Genomic DNA, 26,375 nt, shown 5'->3' with positions numbered 1-26,375 from the left:
TTATTGGCAACTTATTTTAAAGGACAACAACTTTTTATTTAAAGAACTATGAGGTACATGTTTCAGTGTCACCAATCCTTGCAGTACCATTCTCTTTTTAGAACACAGGAGACTTCTACAGCCCTCTACACTTAGAAGATCAGCTCACAAGAATCCCTATATGCCATTTGAATTCTGTATCAGAAAGACCTGATCAGACGTTTTCAAAATAAAAATATACCAGCAAAGCTGCGCAGGAGAACTGATAAAAACAGCATGTGTTCATGTTCACAGCCTACTCCTCTCTCTTGGTGAAGAAATATCTATCTACACTATTCAAGGGTAAATTCATCTCTGGCATCTTGACCACGTAATGCTTACAGTGAATTTAGTAGAAGGATCTATGTCACTCAAGGAATTAATGTTCAAATCATGTATACATCCTCCCCTGAAGGAGATTACAGGCAATTAAAGAGGATGGTTTAGGTGTAGTTTCCAAGTTGTTTGACAGCTTCATCATGGAAAGGAGTCCAATGCTAAGTTTCTTAGTCCTAGAGTGTCCTTGATGCTTCTTGGTGTCAAGTGTTCATTCTCCTATTTCAAACTCGTTGGAAGACAGACCTCCCACAAGCTTAAACAAGTGAAAAGCAGTATGGGATAAATAAATCTTCATTATTATTATTATTATTATTACTACTGCTACTATTGAATTGCCAAAGGAGAAAGTAAGAAAATACTGAGGGAGAGGGGAGGCAGTAGCCCTTATCTCTGTTACAGGATTTTCTCACTCTCTGAGATTGCTCAGTGTGTCATGAATGGATTTAGCCTTCATAGAGTTTATGAAACTCTATGAAGAGAAGAGAACTTTGTTAAAGAGGTTATTTTAGGGTTTCTGAAAATCAAGGCTGACTCAGGAACCCACACCAATTCTCCCAGGAGAATGAGCAGGTAAATATTAACAAAGTTGCTTCTCCACACAGGAAAAAAAAACAAACACCTCTAAGTTCAGTCTTTTTAGATACATTCTTTTCCTTTTAGCATTTAAAATATACTCTTATTTCCAAACTGTGCTGCTGCTTTTTACATGCCTGCATAAACAGAAAGCCTTATGCATCACAATCTTGCCATGGATGGGAAGAGCCCTCATACAGTCTCACAGGAGACTTCTTTCGACCTAAATTGGCCTTTCAAACATAAAAGCATTGCTTCAGAAGACTAGGCTTATCGATTCAGTGGCTGTGCTGGCTGGGATTTCTAAGTCATGGGGAACAGAGAACCTGCTCCAGGTTGGGAGCCAACTTGCTGGTGTAACACTGACAGATGCAGGACCCATATGCCCAAGTCTGGGTAGGATGCCTGTATCACTGGCATCTGGATGCCAGCTTTCCTTTTCTGGCTCTGCTTCTGGCTGTGCTGATAAACCCGACTGTCCGTCTGCTGTGGGCCAGCCTGCTGCTGCCCTGTAGTCATCTTTTGCGGATTACTCAGTGGTTCCTCTCTGAGCATAGTATGCATCCCTTAATGCTTTGATAGGCCACCACACATCTAATTCCAGTATTTCTACTGTTCCTGGTGATTTCAGCATAGATGATTAAATCTTGCAGGTGCAGTGAATCTATAGAATGTGTAAATGTTCATTTCCTGTCTAGTGGCTAGGAAGTTATGCTGATACCATCCATTAATTTTTAATCCTAAACAATTTTTTATTGCTAGATATACTGCCTGGAATTGCAAGTGTAAGATTTGAATGACCAGAAAGACATTTTTAAGAAGAGGAAAACTCACATCATTAAAATGCTCTGTAATAGTAAAAATAATTAAAACAACAAACAAAACCTATGTAACAATTTTACAAAATACTATTGACACGTACTTAGGTATGTGCATGGGTCACCCTGGCAGGCACGTTCTTGAAACAAAAAGTAATAAAATGCTCTTTAAGTAAAATTCTGTGCTCTGCTCATGCTACTGTTCCTTAATTGCTCTGAAAAAGAGACTTTTAATACATTCAGAATGAAAAGTATAGACCTAAGTACTTGTGAACAAACATTGATAATATCCACAAATTAATAAATACCAACCATTTCCTTAGGCAAGAAATAAGAAAGGCTACTTTCTGTTTAAATCTGGAGTCTATCAAAACTAGAGCCTATCCATGAGGGAGGTCACTGAATCTCATTCTAGAACAAGGTTTAATGGTATATGCACTCCTATATCCAGCAATAGCAGCTACAATCACTTCATGCCAAGCCTCCTACATGCAGATAATTTATACCCTCATCAGGAATAATCTATCTGGGAGTTGGGGAAACTTTTGTAGAATGAAAGCCAAATGCTGCTAATTGGCCTTGGCAAACACTGGAAGTGTGGGGGGCAGTGCAAAGCCAGTAGCCTAAATGTGCATTGAACAGACATGCAGCAACCCCCTTCCTCTTCTACAGCGTATGCCCAGCCTTTTGTGGCCTAAAATGTAGCCTAAAATGCAAATGTGTGGAATCTTAAGTAAACACAAATAAGAATCCCTACAATGGCCACAATGCAATGCCAGTGACAACAGCAGGCCTTTCTACAGGAAGGTGTATTATCTCCTGCTAGCCAGCTGACATATAGGTTCAATCTTTCACAGGTACAGCTTTAGGAGCCTATAACTACGTGTTGAACTAAAATACTCTAAGTTATTTTTGTGCCAGCTGCAAAACATAACAATTAGTAACTACAAGAAATTAAATGAAAAACTGTTTTTCATTTTGAGGATGTTAAGCTTGGGTTTATAATAAACAAAACCAAGTATTTTTTCTTGCTTTCATATGCTAATTCAACATTATATCCCTGAAAATTTAAACTGTTTCATACCTTCTTATATAAATTCTGATAAATACTTTATGCTTAAGATATCTAATATTTTTTCTTCAAAGGGATGATCATATTAAGCATTTGATTCTGCTTGACTACATAATTTGTAAAGGATGAAAACCACTGCCTTGATCATTACTGTTTCAAACTTGTAAATGTAAAAATTATTTGAGAGAGAGAACAAAAAAAGAGACAGCAAGTTTAGCAGGAGACAGTCTTTCAATGATACTTTTTTTCAAGTCCCAAACATTTTCTCAGAATTAACAGAGGGTTTACTCTTATTTCCAGAATTGCGTGCTGACCATATACTGTCCATAATTAAGCCTCAAAATTCTAAACTCTAAAAGAAATATTTTTTTTACTGTCTGATTTTGGTTGCTTTGAATACTGAGACATCAAGTCTAGACTTTCAATTTAAATCTCACCTGTAAATGACCTTCTTTGAGACTGTACAGAGGAAATTTCAGATTCTGTACTACATGTCTTGCATATCAGGGCTACACTAAAACACTAACTTTGTTTAATTAATTTTCAACAAAACTAACACTCTTTTTTAATGCTGTGGACTAAGAAGCATTTGATATTAGCCTGAAGAAAGCTGACAACCAGTCCCATACTGGTAGTCAGCCAGCGATGCCTTAAGTTTTAGCTTTCATAGTTTTCAGATTCTATACTGCCTTAGTGTGTAACTCTGAACTTCATATAAAGTGTCAGCACACTCTCTTCACAGTTTAGTTGGACAAAACAATCCTTTTCCAGCCTGAGAACCAAGGACACCATTGCAGCTTCAGGTCCAAAAAGTGTAAACAACGGCAAATTGAGGAGAGCAATCTGTGAGATGGGACTTCATAACCTGAAGCTGTAACTGGACATTTAACCCCAATATGTAAATAAACCAAAAACTTATAAAAGTGTGAAAACTCGTGACCGGTCATCCATCTTGGGTAGAGCCACGGCCGGGCTCTTGTACTGCCCAAGGTATGTCCTTTGAAGGCCTTTCTAGTAAATGCCTACTTTATTCCTTTAACTCTGCCCAGCCTCTCTTCCGGGTAGCCTCTCTAGGCATCAGTTCGTCCCTTCAAATCCTTTCCTGATGTTATTTTTGGAAGATCAAAAAGCCAAGCGGCTCTATCAATGGGCTAGGAGACAGCTCCTACAGCTAAGGTGTCCTCTATAACAACTATTCTCTACTGTATGACTCTCTTGCATTGTGGGGAGGACTTCTGAACTCTAGACACAGACATACATTCATCACAAATTTTTCTTTCTCCTTAAAGTGTACATTAAAGGTAGCTAATCCACCACCTCTGTGCTAAAAACTCAAAAGAATGAAATCATAGCTATTAAAATTTTCATGTTGAGCAGAAGATACAATTGAAGAGAAGAACATAATAACAAAGTGCAAAGCAAGCCAATGATACACACTTTAAATCCCTAGCCGTAATAAATATGTAGGATACAATTTACAATGCATTAAATCAAATCTGAATTCTGTGAGACTCTATCAAAGAGGTATAGTTGTACAGTAATCTAAAATGGTACATATCTAAATAGGAATCGCCTTAAAATGGAAGAAATATAAAAGGAGAAAATTCATTGGCTAAGTGCTGTGCATAATTAATGAAGAGAGTCCAGCCCCAATTTGCAGCTTTTGTGACCTTATTACCTGTGTGTGTGTGTGCCTAAATGTGATACCATGTAATTACACATAACTACTTCACTTGTGGAAATGTTATCTTTTTTCCCATAGTCCCTTTTATAATTTCTGTACAGGTAGAAATTCTAATACAATGACATTTTAGCAGCAACTAATAGAAACAACCATTTAATCAACTTTTGAGATAATATACTTCAGAACAGACAGTATGCTCTACAAGCCTGTCTCATTTATTTCAACAATATTTGCATTCCCTTAAATGTTATGAACTTAAAAGTCTGTAAAGGTGGTTGCACTTTCCAAGTAAATCCAGGAAAAACAGAACTAAATCTTCAGGTTTTATTGCACTGAGGAAGTTTGAACACATAGGTTCCATGTCAATATGTAATTTTGTATTTATTTAGGCCTCACAGTTGGAAACAAACAAACAAACAAAAAGTGACTAGCAGATACCTGATATGATGAAATTACTCAGAGTTAAAAGCAGCCTTAAACAATAGCATTCACATGAATCTCGGCTGTCCATGATCCATTTAAGGGTTTTCTCTATGCAAACTAAAACCCTACCCTTTCCCAGCTCTCAGGTAAAAAGAAGGCACAGAGTGCTGCACTTCACATCCCTTGCAGAGGAGTATGAATGTTGTTTAAAGCCCATTTCTAGGTGCTTTATTTGTTGTAAGACCTGAAATGAAAAATATTTGAAATCTTTGAAACTGTCATCAATGTTTTCAAAAAAGTGAAGAAAAATATCAGTTAACTTGCTCAGCATGACCATGAAATATACTTTTCCCCATTTTTATTTATTTATATAAAATCAACACTCTTCCTTTCTTGATAAATGCTGTGATTGAAAAAAAAATGAAAAAAATTTTCTGAAACAAGGACACTCACTGCCTTCACCTATATCTCTACAAACATCATATAATTCTTCCTGGTGAACCCACACATTAGTTTATGCTGTCTATACTTTTCAAGCCACCTTACTTCTGAGAAATATAAGGCAAAACCCCAAATCATAGTTGAATGCAGACTCCATTAGAGTTCTGTTGATGTACCTGAAGAAAAAAAATCCTCCTTCAGCTTCTACAGGCTGCAGAAACTCCTCCATTTCTTTTAATGACCTATTCCCTCTGTTTGATTCAATACAGCCCACTGGCTATGGAAATGACAACACTCAGCAGGTGACAACAAAATGGTCAGCAAACAGGGCTGAGATATGTCATTTTCTTCAAACAGTTTCTCAGGAATTAAATGACACATCACTGTATGCGTACATGTCCTGCTCAGATCAAATATTTTTTTTATTAAATGAAACTGCACGATTCTATATATATAGCTGCCATATGAAATGCAGGTTTAAGTGTACTGCTCCAAGCTCCAATTGCAAAACAATCTGCTGTTTCCCACACCTCCCCAGTCTCCTTTTAGCATACATCCCCTTGGGCAGCAAGTGCTCGGATGCTGTACCTTTGCCATAAGTCCAGATTGAAAGCCCTGCCTTTATGGAGTCAATCTGATGCATTTGCTATGACTGGGACAAATTGGAGTATGCAAATTAGCACCTTTTGAGTCTCCTGAACCCAGGAAATTCTCTTGCTATGTGTTCCAGCTAATGGACCTGAGATGTCCTTTGTAACAGTGCTGTCTGTGTAACTCCTTTAACCTTTTCAGATTCTGATCTGGCCTTTGTTCCTAGCCCTTTTTAGAATCATGCAATGTATCAAGTTAACCTCTGTTATAATTTAAACTGGTGTAACACCAGAGCCATATCATAGCATACAGTGGCATTTACACATGTTTAAAGTGCAAAAGAGCATCCAACAGTGAATAGAGGCTCACAACATTAAAATTTCTAAGAGACCTTTTTCTGCCTTCTTTCAGCTTCAAATACTTATCTTTACCTTGAATCACTTAAACTAGTACAAAATGCACAATTAGGTTTCTAAATTTCCAAATAAATTAACGTCAAGTATAAGAGTTTGCCCTTTTATGACAAAAGTATGATCTGAGAAGACTGTCAATCTACAAAGTACTTGAGGAGTGATTGCTGATCAAGCATGAACAGATTCCTAGGTAGATTGTGTAGAAATCTACAGAAAGAAGAAGAAAGATGAAATAGTATTCTCCTCAAATTATAAAGGGAAAGCTGCTACTGGAGATGCCTCATTCCTGGAAAGGCACACTGCAAAGCAAGATAGTAACCTTTTCTTACCGGAGTCCTATGACTCTTTTCAGAACATTTCAGCATTTACACTGACTTCCTGCCTTTAAACTGTGTTTGGGTGTGGTGTTTGAACACAATAAACACACATTTCACGTCACCCCAAATTACTGCTTCCAAGTAGATTGTGTGCCTATCTTTCCCCAACACAGCATTTAGTATGCTGATATTCTCCTCCCTTGGATTTTTTTCCTTAAGATTTTGTTCCTAATGTAATATTCTTCAGTCCTGTCCACTTAGTATTGTATCTTTTCTAGAAAGTTATATTTTCATCAGGATATATACAATCTCTTACTTCATAAATCCATCATTGCTCATTTTATACTAAGGCACTATAGCATCCCATTTCTTACTGTTATATCTCTGTTTTTTGATTACTAAATTGAGCTGTAAAATCATCAACTATTCGAGAGAAAACATGGTTGCATACTAAATGCTTTTGATTTTGGATAGAGATGTAGATTAAATAAATGTCTTTTCTTCCCCTTTGTTGAGTTTCTGAACTGCATTTTGTTAAGAGCATTTGGTGCTCCCTTTGGTTTTGTACCCAAGCTCTCTGGATGCCACTTAATGTCAGGAAGAAAACTTATAAATATAGGTTGTACTTGAAAATTAGGAGGTTTAGATTCAAAATTTAAGTACACAAAGTAGACTCAATATATGTCCTATAGAAGTCACTCCCTCCAGAACTTCTATATAATCTACAAACCTTCAGTTCTGACTTGCTCTGTACTTGTTCTGTCTCATTGCATTTATGTACTGCTTTTTGCCAATATAAAGTTTAGCATCGCTTTGCTGAGTGGTTTGATCTGCAACAACTATTTCCTCTTAATTAATCTATTTAATTTCCACTTTATTTTTGGCTACTGATGCATAACTTAACCTCTACTTCATCCCAAAATTTTTTACTTTCAGACAGAACAGATCTGTGCTCTCCAACACGCCCTTAGTTTTGTCAGCCTTTTCACATTTTCCTCTTTTCGTCTGCCTCCGACACATGCTAACAGATGTCAGTCAGTAGTCTACCCCTTTAACCCAATGCAGACAAGAAGCTGAACAGTCTTCTTCATTCTCAGAAAGTGTACCACTGACATCATCATTAGCAATTGCCCTTCTCAAATTTCCAAGCCAGTAGAAGTCTTTTCTCCTGACACCTTTTACAGCCTGGAAAAATCCTCCATCAGTACTACCATCTGCTGCTTCCTCACCTTTAGTCTTGTGTCACCATTTCTGTGTTGACTAGTGTTATACAGAGAGAACCTCATTATGTAATATTCAGAATGACTGAAAATAGTAAATGAGAAGAGAAATCTTCTCCCTAATATTTTATAGCACTCCGACACTTTCCTGTCTCTTTTCCCACTTTTTAAATTTTCTTGTCAGATGGGACTCCCTATAATAATTCAAATATTGGAAGAAATGAGACTTCCACTCAGCTATAGCCTAGCCAGTCAACTTCTTTTTTTTTTTGTATTGCCTCTATCTAATTAAAACACTACAAAGTTTTACACAACATTTGTGGGGAAAAAAAAATTTAGAACTTTTTATCTCATTCACTTATGATTATTCATACTGCTTGGCTGATTTTAATACTTAATTAACAATGGGCTTCCAAGGCAAAGTATTGGGTACTTTTTTCCCTTCAGGAGAAAGTTCTGTTTCTCCATTACACTGCTAATTGTGTACAACTCTTGTACCATCCACAATTGCTCACTACTGCAAAAAATGTAAATAACTTGCTCTCTTTACTGTTCTCTAATTTGCCTTAAATAGACATTTTCACGAATTTTGCCCAGTCTAAATTGGTTGCATGCTCAACACACATATTTATAACGTATGGAGAACTTTACTCACATAGTCTCCAGCAAAATGATTTTTTTCAAAAATGAATTGTGTCATTGTCTCTGTATCTTCTAATCTAGTTATTATGAATTAATAGCAACATCTTCCAAACATGATTAAATACTGTAGAAAAACTGTAGACTGAATTCTTTCCACTTTTTGTCTAGAAAGCTTGATAGATTACCATTGTTCCAAAAGGTATATCTATAATTCTACAAAAATAGTGGCAGAAATAGAGAACAAGACCCAACAGAGAAAAGGTATGAAAGTTCCCTTCAAATTTGGTATTTCATTCTGCACCTTCTGTGTTTGATAACATTGAATTACAAACTGGATGATAAAACAGCATTAACTTGAGGAGTATGTGAAAACATTTTCCTGATAACAACTTCCAATTTTTCTGGCTGAAGATGGGGAAAAAACCTTTGATTTTGTAACTACTGAGATATTAGCAATCTTTGTTTGCATTCAGTTGATCATTCCTGTGACCCTGAGTACTTCTGAGAGTATCACAAATATTGTTCAATCTGTTATTTGCAGCTATTACACAGCTCGAAGAGTTGAATGGGATCAGCCCCTTGAGCACAATTGTAGATACAGCTTTACTTTACTTCAGTTTAGGAGCGCAGGTGGATTGGGTACTAGCTACCTGCAAAAAGCAGATTGTTAGAGTGCTCACTTGGAGTGAATAAACATTAATTTTCCTCCTTCCTGGGAAATTTAAGCTCATCTGACGTACTCCAGAAAACAAACCAATGACTCAGCTACTCTGTATGGTACTGGCATCACCTGGAATGATTCACTAGAAACCACAGAAATTGTATTCATCTGCACATTTACCTCACAACTAATAAGGGCCCCTCTCTGAAGCACAGTAGTATACTAAATTGACAAACAGATTATATTTCTACAGTTTCATGTTAGTCTTGTTATTACAGTGTTGGATACATTACTGAAAATAGACAGAAAAAGACTGTCAAACTATTAGGATGAGAGGGCGCTATTCAATTGTTCACAATACTAGCAATACATTAGGCTTGTTACACCCATAGGATGAGGGTGGTTTGCTTATCTGTTGACTTGAAATGAAGAAAAGTTAAAATAACATCAGCAGTTTAGTAGCCCATGTCTTCTCTACAGGATGAACGTAGAGACAATTAAATCTTCCATGAAGTTCCATCCACCATCAGAGGCTTCTAGTGGAGTGAAAAAGCATGTGAACCAAGACTGCCTTTCATGCATGGAAAGTCTGGGACTACTTCATGGGGTAAAGCCAAATTGCAGCATTTGAGCAATTTCTAGCTTCCAAGTATCTCAAATTCTGCTCCCATTCTGGGATGCCATTCCACGATCAAGGCTGTGGTGATACAGAGGTTTCAAGGAAGTAAAACAAGGGCTTACAGGTCTTGTGCATATTTCAGGTGACTTTGTTGGGTCATCTTGGACACAACTGGACATCCACTACAGCTATCCTCTGTATATTGTTAACCACTTCATTAAAGCTCAGCAGTTGTAGTTTGTGACTTTTTACTCAATGAAGAATACAACCTATAGGGTCGGATTGTTTTCACTGACATTGCTTTTCCTCAGAACTTAAAGGGAACCTGATTTTTCTTCTCTCATTGAATCTGATACTGCAATTGCCTTGCAAAAGACCTTTGTTCACCACAGAATACTTAATGGGAGAGAAAGGTACAGCACAAAGTAAATGGGAAATGCAAATCTCATAAAATTTCCAAGATTCAAAAAGTCTTCCAGCTTCTAGGCAGGTGGGGGACTTTCATGGACAGAGGAGAATTCAGTAATTGTCATCCACTTGTAATTGTCATCCACTTGTCATCCATGGGTGCAGAACAGATCTTGCTATAGGAATAAATGAGATTGGTAGTTGGCTTTTTTCTCTGTCTAGTTCAGTAGTTCAATTCTATCAAATGTATCAAAATTATCTAATGTGCAATAACTTTAGGGACATGGCAGACATTGACTGTGGTCTTCCAATTAGTTTGATTTTGGATTGTTTTGTTTCTTTGTTTTTGTCTGTATGTTTTGAAACTCATTGTACAAATCTACATCATAAGAGTTTGTCAGTGCCCACAACTGAACATGTCCACAAAATGAAGCAAAGGATACAATTTTTGTTGCACTGACACCTCAGTATCTGTCCAGTATAAGGATGTCTTCACACAAAATGAGGTAGCACAGTATAGACGATCTAAAACAACTAGTGTCCAAGTTACTGTGTATGTAATATGTACATAATGCTATATGAAAGTGTTGGTTTCTTAACAGTTGAATAGGCACTACTGAAGCAAAGAATGCAATTATGAAGGTTATCACTCTTGTATGCAGAAATACAAAATGCGTACTGCTCACTACAGTTCAGATACACACTCTTTTTATTTTTACTCGTACCATCTTTCCATCCTAGCCTGACTTTAAAGCTACTTCATTGTGATTAATTGAAAATATTTAGTTTTTAAAAAGGCACTGATGTTTTTAAAGAAAGAAACATATATTTTCAAAATATTAAATTTTTTTGAAAATATTGTACATTATACTTATAATTGTTTTACAGTTCACATTGCAAGGTGTGTTCTTTTTTGTTCAAGAATTTTAAAAGCAACTAATTTAAATATGCAAAATTATCTTGAGTTGTTCATACGTGAACTTAAAAGCCATGCAACACAGGAAAATTAAGTAATTATGCCTCCAAGTTATTTACTGCAATTAAGCTCATTTATCATATGCAAATTAGTGCAAACTGGTCTCATTAGTTACTAAATTACTCAATATGAGCTGAACAATGTAGCACTCCAGTTTGTAATGAAAAATCCCTGTAGAGGCAAGCAGTATCAATTAAGCTAATTTGCATATGCAAATATATTCACTAACTTTCTCTTTTCTCTATATTTAGTTCTACATTTCCTGATCATTCCTGATTATAAGAAGACTATGGGGTTACTGACCCCTTTTCACACCTTCTTAATAGCAATGAAGTTACAGAAAAAAAAATCCAGAGATCCTGAAAAATTGATTAAAATCTTACTAAATTTTACAACCAATTTAAGCCAAATTTTTAATAGTAGGTACCAGAAATAATTATTTTTCTGGATTTAGTTGATAGACAGATATATACACAGAAATATAAACCAGAAGATATCTATTCTTGTTATAACACTTTTCAGAAGAAAAAGAATGTACAAGACAAGAAAAACAAAGCCTATAATTTGGCAAATCAAAAATCTTGTCAAAAATTAATTAACATTTTGCCATTATCTACTTTTCTCCTCCATTACATCCACTCTACTATTCATAATTCAGGTGATTTTACTTGGAAAACATTTAAAAGACATTACACTGACATAAAGATTCTGATGTAATAGTGAGCAGTCATCTTTTGTGGTGTCTTTTCTTCCACAAGCACAGAGTGGATAGTGCCTTTGGCTTCAAAGCTACCACTGGGAATCTCCTCAGCATGATATACAGCAACCAGCTGTGGCTTGGAGATTTTTTGACAGAGACACATACAATTTTAGACTGATTCAGGCTAAAAGGGTCCTTAAAGATCACCTAGTTCCAAATCCCCTGCCATGGGCAAGGAACCTTCCACTATCCCAGGTTGCTCAGAGCCCCATCCAACCTGGTCTTGAGCATTGCCAGGGATGGGGCAGCCACAGATTCCCCAGGCAGCCTATGCCAGGAACTCACCATTCTCACCATGAGGATGTGCATGAGTGTCGGATTTCATATGTAAGCAAAGTATAAGCCTCTTTGTATATTTAGATTTGTACAAAGGGCAAATGCAAAGATGCATCCAGCCTTATTCAAATGAAGCCCTTTAACAGTATTAAATTTGCTTTTATCAGGGTTTTTATTCAATTTTTCATCTCTGAATTTATGTAAAGGTAATAAATAGTGTGTTGATTTTTTTGGAGTTGATGAAGTCTGCCATAATGGAACAAAATTAACTGTATGATCCCTGGGCACAAATGCTATCTCAGACCAAAATCAATAACTTTTTAACTTTTATTCTTACGACAGGTAGAGTTTTACTTTTCTATTTTCTGTACTTAACTGCATATGGGAGAAAACCCTTAGTATCAATCATCAATTAAGCAGTATTTAAACATTAGATTCCTTAATAATAGAAAAAAAGTCATGGATGAAGGCATTCTTCATTCAATGATGACTAAGTATTATATGTAAATACATGGATTTAATATGTATGGACACGACTGATGTATATAATGTATACCTAGATATGACTGACACTACCTACTTGTAGACTCAAAATGTAAAAATATCACAAGATATACCTCCATTTCTGTTTTTGTAATGTCATTTTAAGTAAACTATGTCCACTTTTTAAAAATCTACTGTATTATGCATATCTATCAACAAATTTTGAGGTATCAAAATATTAAAAAGATTAGAGAGGTCCTTAATTTCTGAGCTTACACTAAACCGAGTCTTCAAAACACTAATAGCAAAAGGGATTACACAAACTATTAATTCAAATTCTTCAGATAGCAGACTCTGGAACCAAAATTCCCAAGGTATAAACAAGGTTGTTTACTTCACTTGCAAACAATACTTATCATGATATTTATTTGAAAATAATTTCTGTGAGTAGCAGGCTAGGTGAGAACATGTTAGAACTGTATTCCACCACAAAGTCTGTCCAATTATTGTTTTAAAAAACATTTTGTCTTCAGGTGATTATATTTCTACCTATTAGACCACAAGGCAGTACTTTGAAGTTCATTCTGATCTGTTTAGAAGAGGTGCATTTGAATGGATTACCCAGGTTTTCCTCCCAAGGGTAAATTGCTCTGCTAAAATAAGACAAAATCTTAACATGTCATGATAAACCTGTCACCACTGTTAATTCATATTGTCCTTTATCCATCATCAAGAGTCTCAAAAATATCAGGGTGGAACTGCCTGTTATCAACTGAGAGATTCATGGGAGTACTTTGATAAAAGCATAATCTTCTTTGAAAAGGCCACACCTCAACAGATATTCAATACAAGGCTGATGGTAATCTTGATTTTAAATCCTCAGTTTTGAGTATACAAGTGAAATACAGGGGTTTTTTTAGTAGTAGTATGATGAAGTTATGTCCTGAAAACACCTTAATTTATCACAAACAAATTTTAAAAAACCTAAAAAAAAAACCCAAAAAGAAAACCCAAAAATCCATAAGTGGAATCTAGTTTAAACAAGTATGAAAGTTGCTATGTGTTTTAATACACAGTAAGGGAAAAACTCAAATATCAAGTAGTCTTCAAAGTGGCCATCCTAGGTTTTTTTCATTTTCATCTATAAGAGTCATACTTAATACCTAAAAAGTGTAAATAAATCAGTCTCAATGCGGTTGTATTTATATATGAGTTTTAAATAATATTGTAAAAAACATACCTTTAGGATATATGATATGTTGACACACTCAACATACTGACAACTTACATAAACTATCATAAAACTGTTAGTTCTTCATTTTTTTCTATGTATGAGACAACATAGCAGTGTTCCTACCTACTATGCAAACACAGTACTTAGATACCGGTGCAGATCTCTGACACCATGACTACAATAAAAGTATTTGCTTACAGAATCAAAAACTTGACCTAGACCTCTGCCAAGAGTGCACAACTAAGCAAATAATTTCATTCATGATTCCTGCTCCAAAGAGAAATTAATTCTACTAGTTAATTTAATGTTTTCCTAAAATTATCTTTGTTGCTATTCTGCATTTAGTTACTTTATAAAGATGTGAAAATTCTGACATTATCTATAGTGCTTTTGAATACCACAGCTGAGTTAGTACAGAGATAGCTCTCAATCATTTCAAATTAAGTGGAATATTTCTCATGATAATATCCTAATTTACCTCTCTCGTACCTCTCAAAAGATAATACACCAGACAATATATTTGCATTGAGAAGCTGTGTACATTGCTAAATAAGAGCAGTTATTCAGTGCCACACTTAGAAAAGACTGTGTGGATTTTATTTCCATAGGGCTGGTTTTGCCTTACTGCAAAGCACATCACATTTTCTTCTTAACTGCTTGTACTCCACATTTGATCACTTCAATCAAAGAAAGGCTGTAGTAACCCTGGCAAAATAAATCATGCACAATAATATTTCCATGAGGTCATTGTTTTTCAGTTGAGTCTTCCTGGAGTATGATGACTTGTGCCATGTGATGAACTAGTTTGACAAATACCAGACCAATTTTCAGCCCACAGCTACGGACACCTAAGAGGCATACCTCTATTCATTTTTTAATCTCTGCAAATTGCTCCAAATTTGTGATATATAATTGTGACAACTGGGATATCATGGAAAAAAGCAGCGCTTATAAAGCAAAGTGGGGAAAAAAACCCCAACCCTAAAGTGATACATGACATAAGACAAATCACCAACACAAAATACTAGCTTGTACACACACTCACACAAATACACAAGGGCACTCTGCAAGCAAACACCTACTGCACAATTCTAAACAACAAAATATTGTGATTCAGCTAAAATAACACTTGCCTTGCCTCTCATTAACAGTCTCCCAATTAGGGACCTTCAGAATAGAAGATATATGAGCACAAAAAAAACTCATCAATATAAGTGCTGACAACAATACTATTCAAATTATTGGCAGATATATGACTAGATAGATATTTTGATTTTTCTTGGAAAAGCCATTTTTTTACCTGCAATATATGACTTCCCAAATGTGATTCAAATACTTCAATGGCAAGGGCACTGGGACTTCTCCTGCGCTGGGCACCTATAACTGAATAAAAAACAGTTATGTTGCAAGGTCTGCACATTTAGTTCTCATGCATCCTCATCACTGACATTAACCCCTTAAATGTTTTGCATCTTAATACACCGGTGTTAATTTAAATTTTGCCTTCTACATAGTATATTAATTTGGTAATTTAATATGTAATTTAAGACTCAAATTTGTAGGATAAAAAAAGATATTTTTAAAAACAAACCTATTTAAGTATCTAATGAATCTGGAAATGACTTGTTTGTTCAGATATATCTCAAATCCCTGTAGGCTTACAGTAATGAAAGCATGCAGAATTTAGTGAAAAATACTATTGAAAAAGAGGCTACACATACTGTAAATGTTTTGAAATGCGGGGATGAGAACAAAATGTTACTCATGAATTAGGAGGTTTACTCTACTAAACGTCTGAGAGGTTTATCTGAACATGTTACTATTTGAAACTGAAATGAAGGCAACATTAAAAAGCCAGCATTAGAAATACATCTAGTATCCAAATCAAAGTTCTCCTCAGTATAGAGAAGTATTTTAGTATCCCAGATATCCATGTTAGTTGCTGGAATAGGTACTTGAAACTTCAGTGTCTAAATTAAGTAGTTTAAAACTACAGAGTGACTAATAGATAGTTATGCTTCAAAGGCACCAGTGACTACAAAAAAGGCTGAGAAATCACAAAACCAATATTCTGTTAAACTCTGTATGCCAGGAACACAAAGCCAGAAATTAAACATATAAACATATGTAGCCATCTACTGTAAGCTGAGGCTTCTGCTCAGGCCTGGGCTATCTTTTCCACATGATCAGAGAAAGCCAGAGCACAAAAAAGATGGCACAGGGTTGCAGAAAGCTCCCTTTTCTGTCTTAGTGACAAAATCAGGCATATCCACAGCAGAGAGAAGAGGCAAAGTTCATTCTGTACCCTTCTAAGGTGTGTACAAAAGCAGTTACATCCCAAGATCCTGATGAGAGACTAATGCCTCTGAAACCATCACAGCACTAGGCCATCTTTACACATTGCTGTCTTTACAGTGTATGATAAGAAAAATGAAATATCAAGGATCTGTTAAAACAAGCAGAATGAATGACTGCCATTACTGAACAGGCCAATTTAACACGAATGGAAACAAAACACAGAGCAACAATTTCTAGGTCTTCTATGATACTGGCTGCCAAACATCATATCAGTAGGAAAAGATAAATGCCAAGTAATGATAGTCATATTGACCTGAAAATGTAATATCATTTCTTATTGATGTTTCATGTAATTTCCTTGCAGGAAATTCTAAGCTATTTATACTGAGCAAACAGGTGGCTTCATAGCTAATAGATTCAGGCAATAGCTCATAATTACAAATGGAGACTGCTGTAGAGCTGGTATTTCTAAGTCCTCCTCTTTTCTCTTATTCAAGGACATAGACACTAACATCTTGAAAAAAAGCTTCTCAAGACTGTGTTTCTTAGAAAAACGTTATATTAAGTTGTGGGACTAAAAATATATAGCACTGTAAAGATTTTCTGATACTGTAAAGTATTCTGATCATGATTGCTGTCAGCTTGATGCTTTGTACAGTTATTTCATTTATAATCTATCAGAAACAAAAAAGCAAATTCAGTTTTGGCTTGCTAGACATTGCCTCATAGTAGTCTCCGTAAGAGCATTGTAAAGACCAAAAAATCCCTCAACCTGTAAACCTGCAACCCCTCCCTGAAATCCTTTAGGTCCTTTCATTCTTCCAGCTAAACTGTGTCCTATTTTTCACGCATTGGCTGAACACCATTCCACCATTTGGAATTAACCTTTCAATTAATTTTCTGTTTCCTGCCCATATCCTTATGTTACCATTTTAAAGTGTATCCATCACATATTGAATCCAATTCTATGATGTCAATTGCAGGGGTTTTTGCATTTAAGTATCATAATTTGAATGAAGTGTCTGAAGTCAGTGCAGCCCTCTTTAAAACAGTATCTTGAACCTTAAATGACACTTAGAGGTAAGTCATCAGTCCTTCACAACCGGGACTCTCAGTTCTATACCTCAAATGAAATCACTGAAGTTCAGTGCGTTAACCAGAAAACAAGAGAGGGTCAGATCTTCGCTTTAAAATTTGTCAGTTAAATCCCCCGCCGATGACTGCATACTTGTGGCTAGTATACATGTAAACAAATATCTTGTAGGACTTTCATGCCATTCAGTTCACTGACATTTTTATAGCACTAGAACTCTTGGATTTATGTGTCTTGCTCTTAGTCAGGTGATGTGGTGTTCTTATGATGGTTCCTAATTTTACAACCATGATAATAAGTTACACAGAAAAGAATTATGTTTCTGGTAGCCATGCTGCAACTCTTTTTTGGTAAATGAATAAATTTTAAATATGCGCCTTATTTCATGCATTTCCGTAACTATCATTCTTCATATTTTGAGGAATGAGACAAGAATATTGAGACAAATATAGAACAAGGGAAACTTAAATTCTTTGATCATCTGGATTCACTGTCCTATTATTTTACTTACTTGAGCTTTCAAATTTTCTTGATATCTATTTGAAGCAGAAGAAATACGCTATTTTGGGTATATAAGTGCATACCACATTGATACCTTTCAGAAACATGGCAATCTCGCAGTCCAGCCACAGCACAAAACCTCTTATTTGTATTGAATGAATTTTTGGCGTGCCAATAGACGAAAGGAAGACATAGACTGAAATGTTTGCATTAAAAAGCAGGCCCAATGTTATTTTATTCTAAAATTTCAAAACATAAACTATAAATACTGAACTGGTTTCCATCACACAAGCCACAGCTAGTCATCTAAATCTCTCACCCTGTGGATGGAACCATCAGCAGCCACAGCTCAGCCACTCACAGAAAACTTGAAAAGCAAGAGATTTAAGATGTATTTCAAAAAAATCAATAAATCAAAGTAGCTCAGCAACCTTCACAGACCTAAAGGTGTGGATGCACATATTTTTTAAAAATGTGGATTCCCTTTTTAAATGCAGACTCTTTACAGAAACAAAATACTGAATGCATGAAATAAATTTCTTCTTTTGAGTTACAGGAAGGAGTCACAATGCAAGCAAGTTCCAAACCCAGGTTAAATTGTTCCAAGCTTATCCTGTTTTAGCAGTATGAACAAACATATCTGAATAGACTTTTACACACGTAGTCGTATTTTGTATTGCCTACATTTAGTTGACAATGTTTAACACTTGAATGCACAAATTAATCAAAAAGTTGGTTGAAACAATATTTGTACGAAACACTGACTTTTAATAGTGACAAGAAGATAGAAAGATTGCTTTCACATGTGCACTTTGTTGTTCTGGAGCAGAAGAATCTGTCTATGAAAACGTTTTACTTTCCATGGCATTGGACTATGACCTTTACTATCCAAACTGACATGTCTATTCCTGGCATGAGATTATTCCATTAAAAAAAAAATTCTAACTGTTCGCTAGTTCCTCTTTAAAATTCTTCCTTCAATGACTAATCTGGCTATGCATGAGGTGAAGGAAGAGCCACCTCCCTTTCAGAGTGTCTTGGGGGCAGTCTAAGCATGCTTAATGCAACCTCAAGAGCATTTGCAATTGTGCTACAAAAAGTGGGAAACCATGGAAAAGAAAAATGTAGACTGCCTAACAAAGATTTCTATGCATCCTGAAAAGGAAGGATTTCCTCTTAAACACAGCTCTAAGGTGTGGGAGTACAGACCAAAGACTGATGTCCACTATGGCTTTCTACTGGTGCAGACAGAGTTCTAATAAAGCACAAGCAGTATTCTTTGATCACAAGAAATGGAAGAGCAGCACATGAACACAATCATCAGTTTCTCCTAAAAAACTCCTGTGAGACTTTGCATGACATCCCTCCACATAAACTGCTTTTGTGGAAAATTTTGGAAAATTAAAACAGAGCTTTAAAATTCTATTGCTTTAATAATAGTTTAAAAACTAAACTGAACTTAAAAATTCTTTTCCCTAAACCTTTACTTACTCCTAAAAGATTTTACTCAGTTAGCATCAAAGTCCTTATATTTTTTATTTACTTTTATTTATTTTTGTAAGAAGAACATTTTGTTCACTTGGAAGCAGAGGCAGACTTAGGGCCACCACACTGCAACTTTTTAGGCAATTTGCTGTCTGAAGAATTATAAAAAAAACAGAGATCATCTTGAAGATCTCTAATTATGTCTGCCAATAAAGACAGACTTTAATTAGCAAAGCCGGAGCAGAGCTACATAAATATGAAAGTTTATAAACACCCCTCCAAAAAAAAGAAAATGACCAGCTTTATTCACAAAATATGTTACCATATCAGGCAAATTGCAAAGCAGCTTCACATAGGGGTGGTTAATATTTTTCCCCATAGGTATCAACAGAATACATGATAGTGTCAGATGAGAGAGCACAAGAAGCAGAGTGGCCTGATGATTGTGTGTGCAAAACAGTTCACAGCATGAGTGTGCTTGTAATCCTTTAAATATTCATTCCCAGAACATAACTTTTTTTGTTGTTTCAGAGTAGAAAGAAAGATCTACAAAAATAACAATTCAATTTCTAATATATTTGCCTTGGTATAGAGTAGATTCTAGATGAAAATGTATCTTTAGTGATTTCTATGGACGACTCCAAATGTTCATGAAAGAAAATGGAGGTGAATTTGGCAATCAAGGTGGTTTTACAGGAAGAGGTGCAATGTCATCTTGAAATATTGCAGCTTTCTCATGAGACATAATGACTAATTTGGAATTTTTTAAAAGCTGTGTTTTAGAAAAGACAGAGATATTGATTGCAGGCCTAAACTGAACAACAGAGGATTCAGTCTCAGGAAAGGATGAAGTGTAATCAACATTAGATTCCAGTATTTCTGCCCCCTCCTTCACAGAAGCTTTTTTTTAAAAAAAAAAAAAAAAAAAAAAAAACAAAAAACAAAAAAACAAAACCTTACTTCATGTTTAATACCTTTTCATTAATATTTTTTTTTCCCATTGATTGTTCCTTGCTATCCCATTTAAGACTGATTCTAAGTTTTGAAAGAGATCTCCAGTAAGAAAGAACCCCTCCGCCTAGAAGTTGAGGACACCTGGTATACAAGATGTATATTCAAATCCTGATCTAAAGTGAGATAAGAGATGAACAGCATGATGTAAGCAGAGGTGTTGCCCTCTGATTTGGAAAGGGTATCCAAAGAAATTAAATTATGTCATCAATTACCTCATTGTAAGCCATCATATGATCCAAAATTTAGGTGTCTTATCCACCTTCACAGATGGGAAGAAGAAATAAATCTTAGATGGAGCTGCAACATATGTGGAAAGGTATTTTATCTTGCTTTAGTAAAGCTATGGGAATCATTAATACTGTGTCATTACCAAAGAAGCATCACAGCAATAAAGTATCCGAACAAATTTGTCACAAAGGACTACATGTAAGATGTATAATGCAGTATATGATAATCAACTTGCAAAACTAACAATAGCACTTCAAATCTATATTTTGTGTACAAGAATGCCTCGTATTCTAGATATTCATCTTCTGGTCACTGGTAAAGAGCATGAATTCATTACTGGGTAATCCATGGCTGAGAAAGCAAACCTAAACTTTCCATGGAATAGCCTACTAGTTGTCAAGAATGTACTGGTTATTTAATGAAAGTATTATGTAACACAAGGTGTGCTTTACTATTTTCAGTAGTTCATCTCTGAAAAAGCTCCAGAAATTAAAAGAACTTTTAGCAAAACTTGCCTTTCAAATTCAAGCTGCTTAATACTTTTAAACTTCTTTTTAATAGCTTTTTTAGTTTCAATAACTTAAAATTGATAAAATTGAAAAGTTGTCAAAAAGCAGAAGTTATTATATTAATTAAATATTAATTGTTAATTGAACTGGAATCCCTGGATTTGAAGACATAATATGTTTTTCCCTTGAGAAACATTCAAAATTAATGGAAAAAAGCAGCAAGATATGTGACTGTCATAGTGTAAATTTTCATCTGTTTTAGGAGCCTGTTCCTTTTCAAATTACCTTCATTTGGTTTATAGGTCTGCTCCTTCCCACAGGATTTGTTCTTTAGGGGGTGGGGATAGGGTAGCTGGAAGGAGGAGACAAAGTTTCTTAAGTCAAAAAATATCTTTCTTTTCTTCCCTCTTTTCTGAATTTAAAATTAGAAACGCCAAAAATGAAATAAGTATATTTTGTGTTCTCTCCTTGATAACTAGCACTGTTTCTTAAATAGCACATGTACATTTAAGAGTTTATTTCAGAAATTTTTTTTTTTCTGTTCACTGTAAAGGATGAAATCTTTGCTGTGCAAGAATTTCCAGCTATCTAAGCAAAAGAGTTCTCCATCTGTGGCTGGGGGTGGGAGCACTGCCCTTTCTCCCACACTGTAGTAGTTACTATAGGAACTATTGTGCCTCCTTCAAAAGGGCTACAGACAGGGTGATTAAAATTCTTCATGGGAGAACCCCCACTCTTCTCCCTGACAATGAAATTCTTCAGGGAGAGGGCTAAGCCTCCAGTTCAAGAATGGCAGCACCTGAGGGAGTGATGTGGCAGACGGAATCACCCCTGCTTTAAATTGAAGCACAGGGCAAAAAGTACAAGGGCCCATACTCCTGCATTCATTTTATTCCCCTCCCATGAAATTCAGGAACATTGGCAAGAACTAGTGAGAAAATGAAAAGGAATGAATAACTTCATACACTGTCCAACATGGTGAGGACAACGCAGAAGGTAAAAAACAAATATTTTCAATTCAAATCAATAGCAGGAGAAGAAAAATAATTAAAGTGAGGTAGAAACTTCCCAGGAAATCCATCTGCTGTAAATAGATTGGGAAAAACTCTAGGGAAGTATGGAAGAGAAAGAGATAAAGTACAGACAGATGGGTAGTGCAAGGGAGAGGGACATACAAAAGTGGGGTGAATCAAGGGCTTAAAAACGTAGGAACTTATCAGTCCTTTAGATAAATGTCCACTCTGAGAGATTTGGCTCTACCAGCAAAAAAAATGCATAAACATTACGACTGCAAGAAGAAATGAGTGATGAATCTGGATTACTTATTCAGATATCACAGAAAGACCCGTACTGGAAAAATAGTTCTATTATCTTATTTTTAAACTAGCATCAAAATTCCTCTGAAAACTGCTGCCACTCCTTTACAGCTCCAATGCTACAGAAATGGCTAGTGTCACTGGTTCTGTTCTCAGGAGGAGGACAGGGAGTTAACATCAAGTCAGAACAGTGTTATATAGTGTCAGACTATACTTGCTGGTAAAACTAAGAGGCCTACATCTGTTGTCTTGCTTTTTTTTTTTTTTTCCAGTCTGATCCCAAAGGTTCATGTTATGACATTTGTAACATCTGCTACAAATGCGGAGGTAAGTCAGGCACAACCTTATTACTTCCAATCTAACGCTCCATCCATCCACAGGGCTTTCATATGCCACTAGTATGTCAAGGCGACCAAAAAGCTGTTCTATCTACATGAAGCAAGGTGTAATATATTTCTGAAAGTCAAGAAGAAATCCTGCTTTGTTATGTCGCCCCTTCTTTTGTTGTCTTAAATTTTGGCAATGTTATTTCAGAATATTCTGTGAACAAAACAGCGAGCTGTTTCTACTTAGAGCCAATACAATTGCCTTTTTATGCCTTAGACAGTGGTGTGTTGAAAATTGGCAAGCTGTAATTCACATCCTTCCCTGTTTTCACTAACATTGAAACATATCCAGATTCCCCTACCAGACCCTTCTATACTGAGGTCTGCTTTCTTGCACTTCCCCCTTTTCTTGCCATACTTCTCCCATGATTTGATGGGCTCATTGCATCATTTTAATGACACACAACTTTTTGCAGTGCTCAGTGGTAAAATGCAACTCCTTACAGAAAAAAAAAAACCAACTTATTTCACCTGTGGTAACAAAAAAGTAAATGAATAAGGAAAACACTTTATAGGATGCTTTATAACTAGCATTCTTTCTATTAGCTTCGATCTAGTTCTTTCTATGAACTTTTATTCTATCTGTGAACTTCTATTGTTACATCCACAGTACTTGAAGATTCCAATATTCCAGTGTTAATGGGTTAGGGTACTGTATGCTGTGAGGACTATGCTATCACTGCCAAGTGTCTGCACAGGAAGCCAACCATTTGCTATATGGCTAAAATCATCCACTAAAGAAATTCCTTGAGAAATACATGTAATCCTCTTCTGACAGCAAGTGGATCGTAATTTTAGAAACGAACACTTTAGATGTTAGTGAAATAGGTAATATGTTCCACACTCAGTATCATACACTAAAAATAAAACAAATTTCACATTTGATAGAAGTCATTTAAATTCATTACAGGGGCTGTAGAACACTACACGGTAGCAAACCATGAGGAAGAAAACCCAGTGCCTGATGACATAAGCCGTTATAGGTCTTGATCACTTGCACTTCTGCCATACTCACTCTTTTCTGTTTTGCAGGCTAAGCAAAAGAACCCCACATACACATACCCAGTGAAGAAAAACAGTAAAAAAACCCCAGATCTCCTTATGTTAAATGAACACTAAAATTTGAAAGTATATCAAATATTGGTGTTGGCAAATGTAGGAGCCACATCCACTGCTGAAATATAGAATCCAGCTATGATATAACCAGACAATCACTGACTAATGCATCATTATTCTACCAAAATAAGTGACATACTGAAATGAATCCAAGTGCTCAAAGCTGTTTCTCATTCTAAGGTGACTTTAGTGCTTTACTACTTCTATAGACTTGGCTTTATGATCGATGCATGTAGGTGGTGGATATGTTTGTAGATTTTTTTTTTTTCCTTTTTGTGATGTAGTCAGAAAAGATTTAATGAAGATTCGTAAATGAAATGAGACTGCATACAAGTCTGAAATCCATCTACAATTTCAGGGAAGAAATCTTTCTCAGCTGCCAAAACTGAACTGTGTAATTAACTGAGGATTCTGGTAAGAACCAACTGTGCCACTAGTCAATTATTTTTACTTGTCTTCCAGCTGCGGCTTCTGTCTGTTCATAAGAGAGACTGTAAGAAAATGCAACTATAGAGAATTTGGTGATTTCAAAAAATAACTGAAGAAATCTAAGGAGATTACCAAGACCATCTGTAGTAGAACCACAAGTTTTTAAAATCTATTGCAAAAAGTTCTCCATTTCGCACTAGAAATTTTCATCAAGAATTCTTATAAGAACTAAAATAGCATTTCAGAATTGCTGAGGATTGAAAAATGACCATGCATAAGCTGCAATGGAAATCCCCAAGTCCTAATGAAGCAGCCCTCAGAGGAAGTAGTACAACACTTTAGAATACTGGTTGAGTCATGACAACTGGGAGATGGAACTGCTTCTTTTCAAAAGCACTGCTGCTTGTTAAAAAAAAAAAAAAAAAAAAGAAAAGAGTTGATCCAAAGCCCCCGTGGGAAAGATTTTCCAGCACTTTGGATTGTATTCTTAATACATATGTATACAAGCGCCCTAATACTTGTAATAATCAGTTTCAGCAGTTTTTAAGGAAACAGAATCTCTTGGAAATCCCAATGACTAATAAGAGGAATACGTAAATCTTTACTGGAAATATGATGCAGTGTTTAAGTCTTTGTTAAGGTTAAAAGAAGTCATACAGTTCATGATGAATGAGCTTGGAATAAATTAGAAATAAGTTAACAGGTTAACATTATTGTCAGCTCCAGCACAAGGTGTTTCCCCCTTCATTTTCTGAATGATCTTTTTAAATAGTTAAAATTCCAGTTTTCTTTGCCTTTGAAGAGTGCCTAACAGGGAAATATAAGAGATATTTAATCAGAAGACAGAATAGTAATGGAAGTGAGAGCTTAGTAGAGAGAAAACAGGAAGCCACTTCTACAGCCAAGTAGACGTGTGTAGACACAGCATTCACTTCATCAGAGTCGCATTCATTAGCATCAGGAATTAATTTAGCTCAAGATTTCTGCAGTGAGGGAAAACATTTATTTGATTATATCATAGCTAAGATTCACTCTTGCTACCTGAAAAAGTCATGCCTGTCTGGCTATAAAAGCAAGGCTTTCAGCATTCAAAATGTATCTTGACCATGTTAAACATAAAAGTTCAGGGCGTTATTGCAGCCAGATATTTGAGTATTCTTTAGCAAGTGAACTTAAAGGCATCAGAATTCATTCCTCACACAGTACTTGAATTAGACATGGACACAGATGGTTACCTTGACTTTGGGAGCAAAGTTTTGTTTTGCAAGATAACACTGTCTTTAAACCAGCTCTTTTGCACTTTCTATTAGCACTGATAAACATTTTTTTTCTTTTTTTTCTTAAGAATTTTACAATTATACTGATAATGTATTACATTTGGTTACTTTGAGAAGTACTTTTTATTATATATACCCAAACCTAATATAATACAAGTATGCATTTGCTATAAAGATAAAAATTTTGCTTGATACAACAATTCAACAATATGTGAGCTGAGATTTTGCTGAAATAATGTCCTTTAAATTCTGCTTGTATTTTACTGCTTTTTAACATCAACTGCTTTTAATTCTTAAACATATTTCTTGTGCTTTGTCCCTCTGAAGATCTAGACTTACACAGCTATGTAATTTGTAAATCAAGCTCATTAATTTAATGGACAAGATTTTTTTTCTTAAAGTATGATACAATATGATACTTGAATGAAAATACAGGGTTGAATGAAGACTGCTCAAACTCAACACAGAACACACTTCTTTTTCAGTCACCCACAAACTTTATACAACCTGCAGAAAAACTGAGTAATGCCTGATAATGTTTATCTACTTTTCTTGTTTCTTTTAGCAACCTCCTGTAAGGCAGTTTGAATCCTGACATTTTTTGTTACAAATATGACGGCTTAAGGGCATTTTCAATTATCTTAAATTGCCTGCTGCAAATCAAACGTCATCTTATTTTGTTAATAATACCTGAAAATCTGAGGAATTTGCTTGTAGAAAAAAGATTCCACTCAACAATGTTGTAGTAGAACAAG

The 26,375-nt window shown here is 35.5% G+C and overlaps 1 protein-coding gene across 1 annotated transcript in view; it reads right to left on the bottom strand.

Moving 5' to 3' along the window:
• The window catches only part of NPAS3 (neuronal PAS domain protein 3), a 595,500-nt gene that overhangs the window by 281,060 nt on the left and 288,065 nt on the right, over window positions 1-26,375 (bottom strand). Inside the window, exon 3 of the mRNA XM_041484137.1 lies at window positions 15,269-15,351. Coding sequence (XP_041340071.1) covers window positions 15,269-15,351 — 83 coding nt within the window. The remainder of the gene's footprint in view (window positions 1-15,268; window positions 15,352-26,375) is intronic.

Source organism: Pyrgilauda ruficollis, unplaced genomic scaffold (genome assembly GCF_017590135.1).
Source record: "Pyrgilauda ruficollis isolate IOZ18807 unplaced genomic scaffold, ASM1759013v1 scaffold63, whole genome shotgun sequence".
Taxonomy (NCBI): Eukaryota; Metazoa; Chordata; class Aves; order Passeriformes; family Passeridae; genus Pyrgilauda; species Pyrgilauda ruficollis.
Note: the sequence above shows the minus strand (reverse complement) of the source record. Positions and strands in the feature narration are given on the sequence as shown.